General features: G+C 49.7%; 2 protein-coding genes across 9 annotated transcripts in view; one reads left to right on the top strand and one right to left on the bottom strand.

Annotated features, from left to right (window-relative positions):
* Positions 1 to 18,476, bottom strand: part of Eip74EF (Ecdysone-induced protein E74) — a 145,260-nt gene that overhangs the window by 103,937 nt on the left and 22,847 nt on the right. For all 7 annotated transcript variants that reach the window (XM_069113838.1, XM_069113837.1, XM_069113841.1 and 4 more), the window contains exons 2-4: positions 2,192 to 2,484; positions 1,834 to 2,104; positions 1,646 to 1,747 (exon numbers count right to left, since the gene is read on the bottom strand). In XM_069113838.1, the coding sequence (XP_068969939.1) occupies positions 1,646 to 1,747; positions 1,834 to 2,104; positions 2,192 to 2,335 (517 nt within the window). In that variant the 5' untranslated portion in view covers positions 2,336 to 2,484. The remainder of the gene's footprint in view (positions 1 to 1,645; positions 1,748 to 1,833; positions 2,105 to 2,191; positions 2,485 to 18,476) is intronic.
* Positions 3,019 to 18,476, top strand: part of Lsm11 (U6 snRNA-associated Sm-like protein LSm11) — a 37,062-nt gene continuing 21,604 nt past the window's right edge. The window contains exons 1-4 of one of the 2 annotated variants that reach the window (XM_069113878.1): positions 3,019 to 3,501; positions 3,579 to 3,645; positions 11,683 to 11,819; positions 15,855 to 15,993. In XM_069113878.1, the coding sequence (XP_068969979.1) occupies positions 3,322 to 3,501; positions 3,579 to 3,645; positions 11,683 to 11,819; positions 15,855 to 15,993 (523 nt within the window). In that variant the 5' untranslated portion in view covers positions 3,019 to 3,321. The remainder of the gene's footprint in view (positions 3,502 to 3,578; positions 3,646 to 11,682; positions 11,820 to 15,854; positions 15,994 to 18,476) is intronic. The other variant, XM_069113877.1, reaches the window with a different exon arrangement.

The following is an 18,476-nucleotide window of genomic DNA, read 5'->3' as shown; positions in this document are numbered from 1 at the left end:
TAGATGCACGGCTTGAGAATCGAGTTTCTCGCATTATGCGAGAGGGTAGCAACCGATAAGGAGGCTCGAGTATTTTTGCTAAAAAAATCGATCGACCGGCGTAACTGGATCGATGCTCGCTCTTCTGCGTCGGTAAGCAAAGCGGAAACGAACTACCGGCCGCAAAATTCTTACCGACAGCAATTGGAACGTAAATACGTCGACGACACGAACGACATATTTTCGTCAATATTTTACTGGAACAGCGTTCTAATCTGTATTTATAATAGTTTTGCTAGAAAGTACACGGTTTCTCACTTTCCAACCGCTTTCTAAAAATGTGAAAAGAACAACGGCGAGCACCCATTCCGATTCGTGTTCTAACGGCACGTAATTGGCCGTCGCGGCCTGCGGTTGAAACGGAGTCGCGAAGTCTACCGCGGATCGTTGAAACGTAAGACGCGCAGTGAAAATTTCCGTTCCACTGTATCGTCGCAACGAAAAACAGAGAAGGAGAAAGATGGAAACAAAAACGAGCAACACGAATCGAGTAAACGTTCGAAACTCTTCACGATCTTGAATTTTCGAGAACTAGAAACGTTGATTCGATTAATTTCTATTACCGTTTAACCAGAGCCACTTTCTTCCTTTCCTTTAGATACTTGCAATTTTTCTTTGTTATCGTTAAGCACTGGCAGACAGAAAGACTCACCCGCCCCTTTGATCGTTTTAAACGCTCGGGTTAAAGGCTAAGCGTCTCACGCGGCCTACAAAAGGTCGTTACCACTTTAGCAGTGTCGTGCATAAGATACGTTTGTAAGACGGTTGCATGCACGTACGTACGACACACGCGTTAAGCATCGAAGCAGAGCCGAGGACGCGCGAGCGTCCCGTTGTCGCTTCAGCAGGTATGTTCCGAGTTATAGAACACGACACCTAACGCTCCAAGTGGCATAATATTTGCGCCGCGCAAGCCGTAAGGTCGTGTAAATACGTTCTTCCTCGATGGTCGTTGCACGTTCCAACGTCTCGAGGCTGACTCGAAGCAATCGCGAAATCGCGTACGCACGTAGTGTGTTGTTACGACATGGCTGTAAATTGTAAGAATTGGGCCACTGCGAACACCAGCGCAGAGCTTTGTGTACGTGCATGTCATACGCGAATGTTGGCTGCTTTTTTTTTTCGCGTCGACGCAAGAACGCAGGCGCAATTATCGCTAACGCGGATGTCTGGTCGCGATTCGCGGGGCCTTGGCCGGTTTCCCTTTCGGAGTAGCGAATCGGCATTGTTTAAATACCAAGTGTAGTTCGACCACGAGTCCAACTCCCGATGTGTACGTCGTTCGTTCGTATCGATGCAAGATACACGCTCTCCCATGGAACAACCACGCAAGCAATTTCTATTGTACCGACAGGAAAGATATTTACGATGGTAAATCGAGCCGCCTGAAGCACCGGTAGACGAACGAAAGTATCGATAATGTAGGACACCGGAGATATAACTACGGTCGGTAACGTAGATCGGAAACAATGGTAGTTTAACATACGACGGCCGATATAATAGATGGAACACTGATCGAAACTGCAAGATCGTTAAAACACCAACGAAACGAACTGCGGTCGATCGTTGATTAAAATCGCGAAACGAGTACGTGGAAGAAACTTACCTTTACTCGTTTCAGGTTGAATATTCTCCGTCTTGATCTCTGCCCTCGTTGCATACGGGATGGAAGTTGGAGATGCTTGCGACGAAGGAGCCGCCAATTTTTCTGTTACGAGAAAAAAAAAAACAAAAAAACGATGATTGACGATGATAGTCCACGTGCTTGAAATCTCGTCTATTTACGAAACTCACCTGCTAACAAAGGGTTGGCAGCCGCGATGTTGTACCTCTGCCGTCGACAGGAAGGGGTTACGGAAGTTGTAGTGGACGTGGGTTGACTGGCTTCAGCCAAATCAGCTTGCAGTTCTCGAAGGAATGTGTCTAGCGTGTCAAAGGGTTCCTCACCTGTGACACCAGCCATTCCTTCGCCCTCTTCCGCCGGCATGTTCGGAGCTGCCGGCGTCCCCACAAGAGCACTCAATTCCATCGGGGAAAATTCTACCGATTGCCCTGTGCTGCTTTCCTGGTGAATCGATAAAGTCTAGTTATCACTTGCTTTCGCGCGAAATCGATCCTTTCGCTCGGATGAAAATCATCATGGCGGACGAACCTGGAGACATTGCGTTAAGTCGACCATTTTGCCGTCATTGTCAGGGCACCAAAGTAACTCGTCGTCTATGAAGGGCATGTTTGACTCCTCCTTGGGCACGAGGGTGGAGGTCAGCGTGAGGGTTTGCGATACGGGGACCGGCATCGGGACCCGTACCCTGCGGCGGGGCCTCTTTAGCCACCCCCGCGCTTTCTAACATCCAAAACCACCTCTGAAACGTCCCCACTTTTCGCCTCCTTCTTTTTCTGCTCCACAGATTTCTCCCTTTCGATTTACGCGCTACTCCGATTCCCCTGCAACAAATAAATTACATTTGTCGTAGAATGAAACTCTCAGCGAAACGGAAATCATTAGTTACGTTCAAAAATTACTTTCTCTCGTTACACGGAACGGGTACGTTCTTGCGAGCTAATTCAACGATCGTTCCGACAGTGGTCGCCGCGATTGTCGATCTTTAGCTCGACGTATCGTTCATCGATAGCGAGAAACGGCTCGATGGGTTTAATTATTGTGCGAACCGTGAAACGGTCCCGATCGATCATTCAGTTCGTCGATGCAAAGCAAACCGATTCCAATAATTAGAAGTTGATGCATGTAGAAGCATGTAACGGGACAGGTAACGCTGGCATTTCCATGAAAGTGAAAACATCGAGTGAAAACTTTCTTTCTGGCTTGTAGGTTGTTTCACTTCCTGTGCGCGTAACCTCACTCTCCTGCCGCCGCTGCATTTCTATGCAGCTTCTACACGCCGCTGTCTTTACGTAATCCTCAGCCGCGAAAGAAAGTTTCCATCGTTGCGAGGAGGTTAACATCCTCTAGCCTACCTATTCAAATATCGTTCGCTGCCCCATGTAATCGGGAGCAACGCGCTGCGTTGAAAACGAGGCGATCAAATATCTATATACCCGCATGGAAAGAGAACTCTCCAATGAAACCTTATTATTTCCTTTCTTTATATAATCAATGGAAATTTGTACGAAGCAAAAACGTCGCTAGGAGCACTTGTTTTCTCTTAGACCCGAAACGTACACATGGATGATATTGTTTTCAAAGCGGAAGTATAAATATCTATTTGACTCATGGTGTGAAATTCAAATCGCCCGCCGAAACCAGTGTCGAACAGTCTTAACATGGCAGACGACGAGAGTAGCTCGACGTCCGACGAGAGTTTGGACGCGAAAAGTGTGAAATTTAATCCGATGAAAGCACTTTATTCAAAAAAGATTCAACTATCGGCCAGCAAAGCACCGATTTACGACAATGTTTCCAAGTTTGAAGCCGTATTATCTGGCCTGGCTGGTCAAAAGAAAGTGCGTATTACGCTACGCGTGCCGGTCGCACGCTGTCGGCTGAGGTCCTTCGTTTTCGTTTTCTTTAATCATTTCAGAAGAAAGATGAAACGCCCGACGTAAAGCGAGGAGAATGTTCGAGACAACGATTTTTACCTCATCAAGGTAAGACGACCGTTGTTACATTCCGTGCACCGACGTATTTCGTTTATTGTTATTCGAAAAAGTGAGGTTATACCACTTGCTCGACCCAACCTTTGAATGCTTGACGAGAGATGGCGACCGTGTGAAACCCTTGCATCGCATCGTCGTCGGGAGGTCGCAGTTTCATTCATGATAACTCGCACGTGGTATCAAATTTCAATATGCTTACGGTTAGCTAACACGAACAGTGTACGTACGCGGAAGTGGAATGGGGAAGTCGCGTGAGAGCCCATGACGGTTCACGCGTCCTTCTTACACCCGAAGAAACGTACTCCAAGTCTCGTGCAATTTTTCGTTCAATTAGAGTATATTAACCTCTCTACTTTCAGAAACATGCCGTCCGCACGATATATGCCAGTATACAACGAGTTGTACGCTATTTACACGTATACTACGTCTCTGCGGTATCTTTGGGAAAAATAAGTCTCACGCGTGTCGTTGGATCGATCGCTCGGAAGGGAAGTGATACGATGCGCGGTTTCATCGAAAGAGTCACACTGTTGAGGTAGTTTGTTCCATATTTGCGAGATGTTCTCGAATGAATCATTCAGCCATGTTTTTTTTTTTCTTAGTTCCCCATCTAGGTCGGTTGTTACTAATAGCGCGAACAAACGACGCCGACTGTGGACTCTATATCCCAAGATATTGGCACGCTTTATTTACGAACCGGCAAATACCACGAAGGTCGTCGGTATGCCTTCGCGAGGCGCGCGCGTAGTTGCGTGGAATTTGACCTCCGCGAAAGTGCGTCTCGTGGAAGCCCCCTCGGTCTTCATTGTTTCCTTCCTCGCGACTCGGTCCTTTTATCGCGTGCCTCCGCATCACCGCATCATACCTAGTGTCACGAAGCATTCGCCGAGACCTTCCCCCGGGTACGTATTGTGCAAACGCATCGTGGAATCCGCGGTAGAAGGTCCCGAAATGTTTCGCAATCGCGGAAGCCTTCCGGCGATGATCGACGCGTGTACAGGGTTATCGGATGCGCTATATTTTTCTTTTTTTTTTCTTTTTTTGTTTTGTTTTGTTTTCAAGCATCATGAAAGGGGCTGATTAGAAAATTATCATCAGCGCTATTATTATGATGGATTTTTAAAAGAAATAGAGATCTCGGTTCCCCTGAACTATTATTACGCTATGCATCGCAAATTCTTATCGCTAAGGACGTAATAGAGAAGCGTTAGTTAGTAATTTTGAAATTTGAAATGGCACGCGGGGTACTTGGAAATGGACAGCTCTGGTATTACATCAGACGAGTACCGAGTATGTATGTATGTCGAGTGGCGTTGTACGCCCGGTCGAAACTTGACCGAAGCCCGCGTCGCTTCTTAACCGTGATTCTGACACGGTGCCAAGCGAGGTCGGCTTAGATTTTCAGTGAAAGTGGCGCGGTTACCGAGGTGAGCACCGCGACGAAATTTCGGCACCGCTATCTTCTCATGGCCGCCAGGGAGACTCAGGGTGAAGCGAAAGAGACAGAAAACGGGAGAGAGAGAGAGACAGGGGAAGAGCGGCGCGGCATAGAAAGCACAAGGGAAAGAGGGAAGAAGGACAGGAGGGGTTGGCGGGGTTAGTCAGTGTGGACAGAGAGGTGGGCGCGTTCCCTTCGTGTCGCAGCGGGTAGCCCGGGGGGTATGTATCTATTGGCCGGCAGCCAATTACACGAGGCAGCCGATAAATCACGGATCCCTGACCCAGTGCAGTTTTATATTTACAGGCGACGCTAGTGCGCGAGAGAGGAGGAGGTACGGGCGCGCGCCTCTGCCGCTGCCGTCACTCGCCGCGGCATTCACCGTCTTTCTCTTTCGTTCTTTCTCCGGCGTTCGTTCGTTCGTTCGTTCGCATCTCTCGGTCCCGAGTGCGCCGAGAGCGATGTGTCGGTGTGTAGGGCTCTCTCGTGTGCTTGGCGATGCTCTCTCGCGCGCACGACATCGTGTGGAAAGCCTCGGCACACACGGAAAGGCGGAAAGAGAGAGAACGAGAGGGAGAGGGCTTCTTCCACAAGGGGGTGGAGAGAGGTTGGTCGTTGGGCTGTATGAGTAAGTGGAGTGGGGTGTAACAGCGTATACGTACGTAATGCAGCACTTGTTGCGCCCGGGCGTCGACCTCGGACTCAACTCGAGGCTCCGCGCCGGATTGACCGTCTTCTAGACCGAAAATTTTGCACGGTGCATCGCTGCGTAACCTCGTCGAGGCCCTTTGACTTCCGGTTCACGTCTGGTTATCACGAGATTCGAACGGAATGTGGAAATCTCGGTGAAGGATCTCTGGTCGTGGATATCGTAAGGAAGTGACAAAGTCACGGACGACCGTGAATCGGTACTTTTGATCTTGGCGAGCGTTTAGGTTTAGGAGTTGCGAGAGGAACAGATCGTAGATGTTTCGGTGGTTTCGAGGAGAATCGGTATCGTTGAAAAACTCGGTACGATATCGAAGAGGATCGCGGGCGCAACGAGAGTCGCAGCAGCACTTGTTGCGTCCGGACGTCGACCTCGACTCAACTCGAGGCTCCTCAGCTTCGGCGGCCTCCGAACACGTTCGGCCGGAACTGTGATTTTCATGATTGCGCTTATGTAGAACGTAATCGAACGTTATTATCGTCGCTTAATTCGCCAGGGGCTTTCTCGCATAACGCTCGTAATCTTCGCGTACACGCTCGCGTACTTGCATTTTCCCTCTTAATCGCTGTTCGACACAGTGTCCCTCGAGACGCGTCCGTATCGCGCTATCCCCTTCCTCGTACGCGAAAACAGCAGGAAGTTGGTTCGAGCAATAAACTTCCTTCCGTGCAATGCGACGAAACGCGGCTTGAACGATCTTTACGCGACCTAGGGCAACGTGAGTCATTCGTCGTTCCTCGACTACCATCGACGAGTTTGAAAACGTTAAAAGGTTCACTCGAACATGATCTTTCGATTTCGTTGCTCTCTTCTGGATCTAGATTCTGTCGTCGTCGTCGTCGTTGCTTTCGTCTTTTGTATTCCGTGCTCGTCGCGGAGGTCGTCGTGGACGATAACGAGGTTTGTTCGCGGGTCGCTAGCAACGCGCGAACGCCATCGAGTTTCGTCCGTTGGCCGGCAGAAACACGATGCAAAGCGAGTCCGGCAGTCGTTCGCCCCGAGTAACGGAATACACGTCGTGCTGCCGATGTTTTCCCTTCGATTCTCGCGGCGTGTTGCGCAATATTTATACGCGCGCGACATATGCATCCACCACTCGGTAACTCCACCACCGAGGCCGACCGACCAGCGCGGAGGGGACTTCTTTTCTTCTCCGTGGTAGTGGCTGTGCAACGGCTGCTAGCAAGCAACACCGGCAATCCCGTCCAACGCACGATGCATCGCGGCGTTTTTGTTCGACAACGTTATCGGATACGGAAGCGTTCTCTGGCTAGTCTCGAATTCCTCGCACGAACGAACCGAGGAACTGAACGAACGCAGAGGCGATGTTCCTCGTTTTTCGAGCAACTTGGTTCGATGGTAAATGAGCGACACCCGGTAGACTGGACGATCCAATTCCTCGGCCGTTCGTGTGCACGTACCGCCGCCTCGACCTATCCCAACGTAACAGATGACTATCGAGCACGTCGAAACGGTGGCGTTCCTCACCCTCTTTGAATTTCGAGTGGCACCAGCCCGCTTTCTTCTCGGTCAGACCGTCGTCCTATCCGCTTGATCGAACCAGCTTTTTCAACGAATCGAACGAACGAACCGCGTAACCCGAGAGATCGAAGAATCGAATCGGCGAGAAAGAAATCCTGGATCACGAACGTACGTGGAAACGCGTGAAAACGTATATACGCCGCAAGGGTTAATCGCGTCTGTCGTTGACTCGCCGTTCGAAGAAGAAAGAAAACGAACGACAATAACGCGCGGAGCAACGACTCGTCGAAAGGAACGCGGCAAACTTCCTAGATGCATATCGCGATATCATTGAGAACAATTCCAAATTCAGCGATCTCTCGCCGATCTACTTTTTCTCTGATCCGCGCGGGTCGTTCGCTGCTCCTGGGGTAAAAGTGATTTCTCCTTTCTTCTGGAATCTCACCGAGCCTCTATGGACTTTCCTGCCGGTCGTTCTCGCGGTCGATCGCTATTTCCCACGACGAGTCGGGGAAGTACGACTTCTCGTGGCTCCGAGAGAGAAGTAGAAGAGAGTAGAAACAGGAATCGTTCGTTCGAAAGCGGTAAACCACGAAAACAACGTCCCACGAAATTCTCGTCCGTTCGCCTTCCTCTCTAAGCGTGTGTATCCCCTTTGGCTCGTTACCTGTCCGCTACTTAGAAGAAAACAAAGCGGAACGGGAGAGTGGGAAGGAGAGAAAGAGAGGGAGCGAGGGGGACAGGCGAGAAGGGATCGAAAGGGCCTGGTCGCAAAAGTAACAGTACCTACGGATAGTTCGCGTAAAGCAAACTCTCGCGAAGCGAACAAGCCAGCCGGCGTTTTCTCGTGTGCGTTTCTCGCCTATGTGTATGTGTATTCTCGTACATGTATACACCGTCTTCTCCTCCCCTTCTGCCTGCCCACTCCCCTTCTTCTCGTGTACACACACGAACGAAAAAAGCTCCGGGTGTGTAGGAGAGCGCGTGCGCGCACGTGTAACGTCGGTGGAGCGTAGGTACGTGTCGCGTGCGCGAGTATTCGCCTGTGTACGTGCATGTGTATACGTACGTACGTGGTGTGTATGCGTGTATAGAGAGGTCTGGTGGCTGCTCGGCTGCCTGCCTCGGCTCTCGGGTGCGCTGCCCGCCAGGACGTTGAACCCAGCGCGACTCAACCTGGGGATCATCCGCGGGTACAACCAGCCCTCCTCCCTCTCCTCCTAACCCCTCCACATGCCCCACCGATACTTCTCGCTGCTCTACCTCCTCCTCCTCCTCCTCCTCCTCCTCCACCACCTTCGCTACCGCGTCTCTCTTCTCGGTCTCGTGCCTTCTTTTCCTCTCTCCGATCATCTTTCTCTCGCTCTTCGTCGGCCGTTGCTTCTTCCTCTTTCCTCTTAGTAGCCTCGCCCGTTTCCCCGCGATATTTCGTTGCCCAGAACCCCGCAACGGGGTACCGCCAATCGCCCCACCTGCCCCGCGTACGAACATTCTCCAGGGGCCGTCGTACCCACCTGCATAGGATCCTCTCCTCCTTGGGACCAAGTGCTCCTTCGCACGCACGGTAAACATTTTTGCAGGTGAACACGTGATATATGTTGCGCGGACGAGTCCGTCCGATCGGGCGTACACGATAATTGCCGGGTCCGACGGTATGCTTTTTCATCGGGCCCAGCTCGGTCTTTTCCTTCTTTTACGATTGTTCTCGAGCGATCGGTACCATTTCGGTCATCTTCCGGTAAAATGGAAATTATGTATATACGATATAACGTATATAGGAATACACGTACGTAGGAGAGCGATTTTACTCTGATTCTTTGCGAATGGCCGAGTAAGTAAATTTTTGACGAGACGCGAGTTGGAAGTTGGAAAGGAAGAGGTGGAAGATAATACAGCGGGGCCGTTTCGCGCGGTCTGTGCCATCGTTCTCGACTCGCAGTTGTAAAGCTAACGGTTTCCTCCGCGGTTCACGCACGTGAACGCTGTGGAAGCGGCGGGTCTCGCGTTATCTTGTTCGCGCCGCCGGTATATAACTGAAAATGGAAAAATGCTGCTGGACTGGTCGAAAGGGGAGAGGAAAAAATAGTGGCACGTTGGAGGTGGACGAACGTTTACTCCTTCCTTCTCCTCTCTTGCACTTTCTTGCTCTGCCTCTGCTTTCTCGAGAGCTCGCGAGATCGTCCAGGCAGATTGCATCCTCGCGTGGAGAACGAGAACCGACAGTGGAAAGCGACTATCGTAAACACGGAGGCGACCCTTCCGTGCCTCGAGTAAATATTCCGTAGCTTTCCTTTATATCGGATGAAGATATATCGGCGTAAAAGCGGCAGATGCTCCGGGCGTAATTTCGATAATCCGTTTTACGAGCAACGCCAGCCTATTCGACTCGCTCTCTGGCGATCGCGTTCCTTCGGTTCCATATAAACTGTGGGAAAAACCTGGGAGGATCCGCGCGTTCGCCATCGCGATTAGCCACGCGTGTACCGTAAACGAAGCAATTTCTAATTTCACCACGACTCCGCTGCCGCTAGCCTCGCCGTGTCTCCCTTTCGCCGTCCTAAGAGACGAAGACCAGCGATCGTATTTTCCTCGAAAATTCATGGAGCACGGTTCGATGGACGTATTTTTATCGGTCTCGTTGGTAGACGATCGGTTCAGCCAGGCTAGTGGTTCTCGTTCGGGGGCTTCTCGCAACTTTTTATTTTTAGAAATCACCCAACGCACCGTGTACCGTAACGCCACGCCGTGCTCTCGAAAAATGGCTCGGTCGCGCGAGTGTCGGCGAGCAGAGCGTTAGAGGCTGGTCGTAGCTCGCCGAGTGGAATTGGATCGCGACGATAGTGAAAGTGGCGCGCGTGGTGCACGCGGAAAGGAATAAAGAAAGGTGGAAAAGAAGCGAGTAGAAGCGAGGGGCCGGGGTAACCGGGGAGCGTAGGTTTAAGGTGGATGAAAGTTATCGGAGAAAGCCAATTGGCAGCGTCGATCTCGCGAGTGCACGATCGCCACTCGAGCCGCTCTTTTCGCGCTCGCCGCCCGTCTCCGCACGCAACGCCTATCGACGTACGCTGCGTTCGAAGGTGCTCGCGCCAACACGAGCGAGACCTTGCTTGCATACTCCTCTACTCTCTTTCTCTTGTATACGAGTACACGCATATTGGTATACGCGTCGTTATACGCGTTACTATACGCGTCCGTGTGTATGCGTGAAATCGCGCGCGGCCGCGGCACGGTACACACACGGGCAAAATAAGTGCACTCGTGTGCACAGCGTATGGCAGAGAGAGAGAGAGAGAGAGAGAGAGAGTGTGTGTATAGAGCAGAGCCAGCCTTTACGTAACTCTGCGGCGTTCCTCTTTCCGCGCCCGGTCGGCCAGGGCCGAGCTACCTACTCGCGAGGCCCCCTACCATCGAACGTCACCGCTCTATACACACGCACGTACACGCACGCACACGCGCATTTCCCCGATCCGAAATCGGTTTTTATGGGAACGCACGATGATATTCCAGAGGCTGGTTGCTTAGAGTTAGAGAGCCGCCGACCGACGACGACCAGTCATGCACGGTGAATACTTTCGCCGTTGCGAATAGTTAACGAAACGTGCAACGTATAGAAGAAGTTACGAGTTCCACGAAATACGTGTTCGCGTGCCTCTCAGCCGCTACGTAATTTATCGTAATCAAATATTTATCGTCGTAAATAACTGTCGCTAGCGCGACAATGCGGTATACCCCACCCCTTCTTTCCCTCCTTTTTTCTTTCTTCTTTTACCTTAGAGACGGCGCGATGGCCTTATCGATAGAAGGAAGAGAGGCTGCAGGGTATTCCGCTCGCGCAATTCGGTTCGCTTCTCTCGCATACAAACTCGATTTTTCTTAATGGAGCCGCAGCTTCGTCGGTATCTTCGACATCGTCCTCGTTGTCGGCCGCCGTATGCGTAATGGCTCGTCGTCTCTCGTCTCGCGGTGACGGCAAAAACCAGCAAAAACTGAACAACTAGAAGCGCGATGTTATCGGCGAGCGTTCGTCTCCGCGGAATACAACGATGATTTGTCGACGAACCGACGAGTCGCGAGAGTCACATAAATTCTTATTAGCACGGCGTTACGACCGCCTGGAAAAATTCTGCCGGGATAATGCCGAACGCGTCCGCTCGTTAGCCTGATAACTCGCTCTCGATCGAGAGATATAGCGAATTTCACCCCCGTCGCTCTTTATTTTCCTAATATTTTCGTTTCGTTCACCCCTGTTTCTTCCGATCTAATCTATTTCGACGATACATGGGACAGTTATAGCCTCCGTCCAAGATTTTTCTTCGGCCCCAACTATTATATAGAGCGGGGCGGCACCGTAAGAAGAATAAATTCGGAATCAGCGATTTTTTTCCTTTGCGATGTGCAGAGCCTGTGACTGGCAGAAAGACGACCGGACAACCGCACTGGAGTATAGAAGGAAGAAACGTCCTCGCGAAAATGCAAAGAGCCTTCGGCCCGTTAGGTATGCTACACGGATACATGGAAAGTCGGACCCGCGTTAAGGTAGGTCAGGCCCTGTAACATTTTTCCACGAATCAGATACGTTGTTTCGAAGGAAACGATTGCCGTTTAACCGTTACGATCAATACAGAATTCGGGGAAGATCGTAAGTAACGTTAGGAAGTCGTGCGACTTCTTTGCGAAATCCTCCGATCTAAATCTAAAACGTGTGAAACGAAGAAATAAAAGGAAAACGTGAAGGAAAGAAAAAAAAGGGTAACTTTAAAGGCACCGAATAGAAGAGAATACGTGGATCGACTATCTTGATTCGTGCTTGGCGGCTCGACGACCATGGAAATTCGAGGGTAGTCCTGAAAGCGGCACTGTAAACACCCACGCCCCCCCCCCCCATTTCTGCCTGACCCCTGGCATTGTGCGCGCACGCACATGCGGCTGACACACTTTCGCGATCGGGAGACACGTGCGCGAGCCCTTCGAAGGTAAACGAGGGCTGGAAACAGCCGAAAGGTACGGATAGAGGGAGAAAGGGAAGCATTCGGGTCAACACTCGTCTCCATGGAGACAACCAGGGCCTTTCTCCTCTTGTTTACGCCCCTGATCTTTCCCTTACTTTCGAGGGACGCTTCAAGAAGACAAGGTCGACCATCGAAAAGTCAAAAGACTCGCTCTATGGAACACGGTGGTTTCGCTCGCTATGCTCAGGAAGCGCTTAAGTAGGCATGTACCTTTGTGCCAACACAGACAATTACTTTCTAAATCGTTCGTCCATTCTTCGTCGTTTAATTACGTTTAATTACGCCATCAAAGGGTTAATAGAGTAACTTCCGGGAATAAGTTGCACGCTAGGGATTATAGCGACGGAGATATCGCAAGGTTAGAGGAAAGCTTGGTACTTTATCTGGATGGTTGCGTAACGAGAAAGCGAGGACGCGCGCGTATCAAACGTTTTTAATCTGGCCGTGGCGGCATTCTTCTTCGACGGGGAAACTGAATATCGCGTGTGAGTCACACGGCGATCCAATGAAATCACGCGAAGACGTTTCTGGATCGTATTAGTCGCCGACAACGATCGCGAGCCATTTTTCTCGCGACCGGAAAATAAATCAACGTGCAAGGTCTTTGTGTTTCGTTTTCTTTTTCTTCTCCTGGCGTATCGTTGTAACGGAGAGAAATCGCGAGCGGAGTCGTCGGCTCGTCCCGACCGAATCAAACGACGAAAGGAGGAAAAATCTACTTCCTGCCACATCGAGTATCTCGTTGCTTCCTACTTCCATAATTAGCGGCGCATTTGGCGAATGCGAGAGAGAACGGGATTTCTGATCCGAAGCAGGAAGCGTTACGCCGACTTCTCTTCTACGTTTCCCCCGAACTGCTCCAAAATGAAGCGAGGCTGGTCTAACGCGTTGTCGAGATACGACCAAGTTCCAGATCCGGGATAAAAATAAACATAGGTTCGCGTTCCGATCACGTACCGGCGAATCGGTCGGGGAACGTTTTCGAAGGGGGCTATTCGTTCTCATCGTTCGACTCCTCGACCATCATAGACGTAGCGATATAAGACATTTAAAACGCCCCAGCTTACTCGGTTAACTCTTCGTTCGAACGGAACGTCTGGCAAAAAGAGAAAAAAGGTTAATCGTTAAATTGATGTAATTGATCTTCCTGCGGAAGCGCCAGTCTATATTCGATATTCTCAATGAGCGGAATCGAGTTCCTAATTAAACTCCTTTCGGATGTCGAGCTTTTAATAAGAGACGGGAACGTGTTTCTCGATTAATTACTTTCATTAGCTTTCATTCGCGGCTTTGTCCGGCCATCGTCGTTCCAGCCACGTTTTATTTCTACGACAAAGTCTTCGCGCTGTCTCTAGATGCATCAGCACGCACCGCGCGCGTTTCATGAAACCACCGTCCTTGGGAACAGATCCTAATCTCTAACCTTCGGATGTGCCTGCATCCGGAAAGAAGATTTCTATCTGCGTCGATCGATTACTCGGCCTTCGGTTGCTTCTCGAATCGCCGAAGAAAGCGATTGCCATTTTCCTTGGAACCAGTCCCATCTCGCGTTATTTTCATACATTCCAACGTAATAGCTTGTATAATGCACCGTTACGTTACGTAACGAAGATCGCGAATGGAGAAAAAGGAAAGAGACGGTTAACGAATATGATTCGCGCGAGGACGATCGTCGTCGCGCGATTTCTATTGCTTCGTCCGCGTTCGTCGTTATCCCCTGTCGTTGCGCTCGCGATCACGCTCTTACGCTCTATCGTTTGTCGCTGTTATTCTCGTGGAATTTCGTTCGAGCGATTTCTCAAGTTGTTACGATCGAAAGGAACGGAAGTAAATCCGCGCGATTCGTCCGACTTTGCCTCGATCCCGGTTTAACAGGCGCTCTAAATTTTCCGATCCGATCGAAATCTCTCTCACCGAACCTCCAGGTTCCACCCGACCGATATTCGATATCCGTGGACCGGCTGAATGCACAAGAAATTTCACGTATTCGATCGCGGTGACAAGACTAGATCGAACCTTGGACCCGACGGTCGAGCAAATCTACGAACCAGATGACAACGCTGTTATCCTTCGCGATTAATCGACGGATCTGGCCCCGTTGGACCAGCAAGGATATGCCCCGAAGGAATCTTGAGGACTCCTAGAATCGATTCTAGCTTACAGCTGCCTCGACGTCCCTCTTCTCAATGGCGTTTCGCGCACGTACGGTACACGTGCACAGAGTCAATGACGAGCAGCAAAAGAAAGGTATCGTGAGGTTGTGTTTCGAATTCTTGATCGAACTTTTCGAACACCTCGCGATTCTATTCTGCCGGGTAAATCAGATCGATTTAAGAAAACAGAGTTAAAAAGATTTTTGTTTCACCCGAAGAAAGAACAAGTTGAATCGAAGAATTTCAATGGAATTTACACTGAGATCTCGAACGATCGGGCTGGAAAGAATCGATTAAACTGAATTAAAATGTTAAAAATATAACTCGATTTGTTCGAACATCTCGCGGAAAATTGCACCGAACACTGGATGCGTGTAAAAGGAAAGGAGAGGGAAGAGAGAGAGAGAGAGGGAGAGAGAGACAGAGACGGAGGAGCGAGTCAGAGTCGGAGTCACGCAATTAGTTTTCATTGCGACAAAGCTGGGTATATATCAGTGCGAAAGGCATTGAAGGGGGCCTTGCCACGGTCTGCACTTCCGCGTATCATGCTATCTTGCCTCGCGACATATCTACGCGCGCGACAAACAACGGAACGACGTTCGTATTCTCGTAGACACGCTCGTGGTTACTGTCATTAATACAATTGTCGTCTGGAAAATGGAAAAGTTCGCGCGTGCACGTACACTTTCTTCCTTCGATCTGAAACGATTTTCGTCGTTCATGCACGATGCCTCGAAGTAGAAAGTTCGACATCGACGAAGATTTAACCTTCGAGGAGGCTTTGTAAAAAGAATCTTCTTCGTCGAATAAAGCTGCACATTGGCCATGCGACCTTCTTCACGGTTAAAAGTTAATAAATCAGTGACAGATAATCGAGGTTGAAACATTGTATCCGAACGGAGCACGTACACGTTCGTCGGCAATTTGTCGTAATTGCCGCGTTAATGCTCTCCTTTCTCCCGTTCTTTCGCGACGCAAAAAAAAGAAAAAAAACGTACAATTAGAGCATGTACGAATTATGCATGCGTCGTTTGGTGTGGTGCGCGCAAAAAATGACGCACCGCCTTTTGCCGGGCCGAAACGATCGATCAACGAAGGAACGAGCACAGGCAGCCGCGCGCGATGTTCATCTTCATCGCAAGTACGGACACGTACGATCTGGAATAGGCGAATCGAGATGCGCGTTACGTTCGTGCACTTATTTTCGAGGGAGGAGAACGACGACGACGTCTCTCTCTCTCTCTCTCTCTCTCTCTCTCTGTCTCTCTCTTTCGCTTATTCCGTCTCGTTCTCGTGCCTGTTTCGCGAGAAGCCGGCTTTACCTGGAACGGTCGAACCGCCACGACGAACGGGTAACACGAGACTCGCCACGATTTAAAAGGAATAATCGTTCGTCCTTTGTGCCGAAGGTCTACACCAGGAACGCGCGCGGCATAAGGGGACACGTGGAGGCATACGTGGCTGCCTTCGACAAGCACTGGAACCTCGCGCTCGAGGACTGCTTCGAGGTTTGGACCCGTAAAGTCAAGAGGAAAGCACCTGCTCTTGGTAATTTCTTCCTTTTTTTCTCCTTCTTGTTTTTTACCTTTCTTCTTTCTCGTCTTTCGTTGATTCTGCGATTCCAAGTCATTTAGATCGAGCCGCTTTGATCGAGCGACCAAATTAACGCCGCGTCGATTATAAAAATGTAGTCGTGTGTATAAGACGATCGTAAATTTGACATCGGACGGACAGAGCGGCTCGATTATTAAAATAACGTTGCCGTATCAATTTGATGGGATTTCCGTTTATTTCGTTTGGATGATAGCGTGAAGCATCTGCGATGAATCAGAAATCATTGGGATGCTAATACGGTCTATAAAAAGCGGTTGAAAGCTGTAACCTCCGACATTTGTAACGTGGCCGCTGGCTCGTCTTGCCGTGATTGGAGCGCGACAGGCGGTGCGCGAGGCGCGATACGGCCCTGGAAAAATTCAACCTCTGACAGTCGCTCAAGGCTATCGCCTTGCCGGGGAATTCTAAACAACAATGTGGTGGGTTCAATGAAAAGTCGAATAGCCACGACTAAAAGCTACCGGCCTTCTCCTGTCCTTTTTACATTTCCATGGAATCACGTTCGACTTAATACGAAAGAAACGAGAATCGTTTTCGATCGCTACTATCGAAACTATCGGTACGATTGAAACACGATTCGAGTTTTCTTTCAACGAGCAATTTCAGTTTCTACGGTGCGTTAACGTATCCTGATACTTGACGCGACCGATACCGTGACACACGAAGCAATTCGTCATCTGTTCAGGGTTACATTATTTTTAACAGCATAACGTTTGCGTTTCGCAAAAACATATTCGGTATCTATTAATCGGCCTCGAAATGTTTCCATCCCACAATATATACAAATTGGCATGCAAATTTTTAAATTATACATAATGGACGCGTTGCGCCGCGTGCGTCCAGAATTTTAATACATCGTATCAATAGGCGTAGCAACGTTCGCATGTATTCTTCGAGACCAACGAGAATCCAATTTAGTCCTTCCTACACTTGTCTGACCATGAATGACTCCTACTACTGTCCGTGTCAATGAAACGTTCGCGCGCCTCTTCCTATTTACACGGTTAATCGATGTACGAATAGCACGGTACGGTAGCACTTTTCCTACCTTCCATCTCCGCGCCTCTGATTCTCCACTCGTCCAAATCCATTACAAGATCAACCGTAATTACGTGTTTGAATATTTTAACACCGATGCTCTATATGAATGAAACTCTGCCTAATAACAACAAGAATAGCCTTTCGGTTCGGTTCGTTTCGATGACCTATTTTGAATAATTAACCACTCCTCTCGATAATAGTACATACGAGTGACGCGAGAATCGATAAAATTAATCAACGGCTTCCGGCTGGCCGTTGCTTATCGTTAGCCACCTTTATTTACATGAAAAGAGAGAAGCGGAGGTAGTCAAGGGTCGTTGTATCGCGAGGGATACATCCTTAGGACGCCCCTTCACGCTAAGGGGCAAAGACCGACCTTGACTACATAGTGGTTGCTACGTTCGATACAAGGCCCATGTGCTTCGCGTCGTCCGTTTCCCTTTTTTCCTCTCTCTCGCGCGCACACGCGCTCCTTCCTTCTTCTGTTCATCGAACGCAAGAGGTCGTTCTTGCTCTCGCTCTTTTCCTCTTCGCTTCGCTCGCGTCCTCTCTCCGTTCCTCTCTTCCTACTACTCCCGTTTTCCTCTTGCTCGCACCTCTGCCCTTCCGTTCCATCTTCCTCCTTTCCTCATTCCGCTACAACCCTACAACCTTCGGCACACGTTTTCATTCATTCACGTGGGTACGCCGCACGTGCGTCCGCAATTGCAACTTCCCTCGAACCTCTCTTATCGAGACCTTCGCCTTCCTCGCGTTCTCCAACGCTTATCCAAAGATATCCGGCGAACTGGTCGTGCTGCGGTTCTTTCAGCAACGCGTTATCCTCTGTTCGTTTGCATTTTTGTAGGCCGTTAGCCGGTAACCTAAATTCCTATTTCACGAAACTCGTGCAAGACGAAAATTTTCAGAACAGGAATTTCGTTTATCGCTGCGTGATCGTACGTACGATTCCGCCAGCTGACTCGATATCGTCGTACCTTTTCCAGCATGATAAAAATCTCGATACCTGTTTCAATGTGCTCGTAAATCAACGAAATGATTCAACGATTTTCACGTTGTGGGAGGACAGTAGGGCGGGCGCCGCTCAGGTATGATTAATTAATGCTCGGTCGAGAACGAGACGGAGAGCGAGAAAAGATAGAAAAACGAGAAAGAAGAGAGAGAAAATATAGGACGACTGTGTGTTGTTGTTTCGAATCTAAAAGGTTATGCCTCCGAGAACACTGTAATCGCGGTACACCGAGAGAGTTCAGGGTTAGTTGGCCTACTGACGTACTTTAGGATATCCTGAGGGGTCGAGAGGTCGTTGATACGAAGCGGCGAGGGTGGCAAGCCGAGCGACCTTGAAGAGAAACTTCCAGGATCGATGATGTCTG

The sequence above is a fragment of the Bombus flavifrons genome, chromosome 5 (assembly GCF_040668555.2).
Source record: "Bombus flavifrons isolate JBK064 chromosome 5, iyBomFlav1_principal, whole genome shotgun sequence".
Taxonomy (NCBI): domain Eukaryota; kingdom Metazoa; phylum Arthropoda; class Insecta; order Hymenoptera; family Apidae; genus Bombus; species Bombus flavifrons.
Note: the sequence above shows the minus strand (reverse complement) of the source record. Positions and strands in the feature narration are given on the sequence as shown.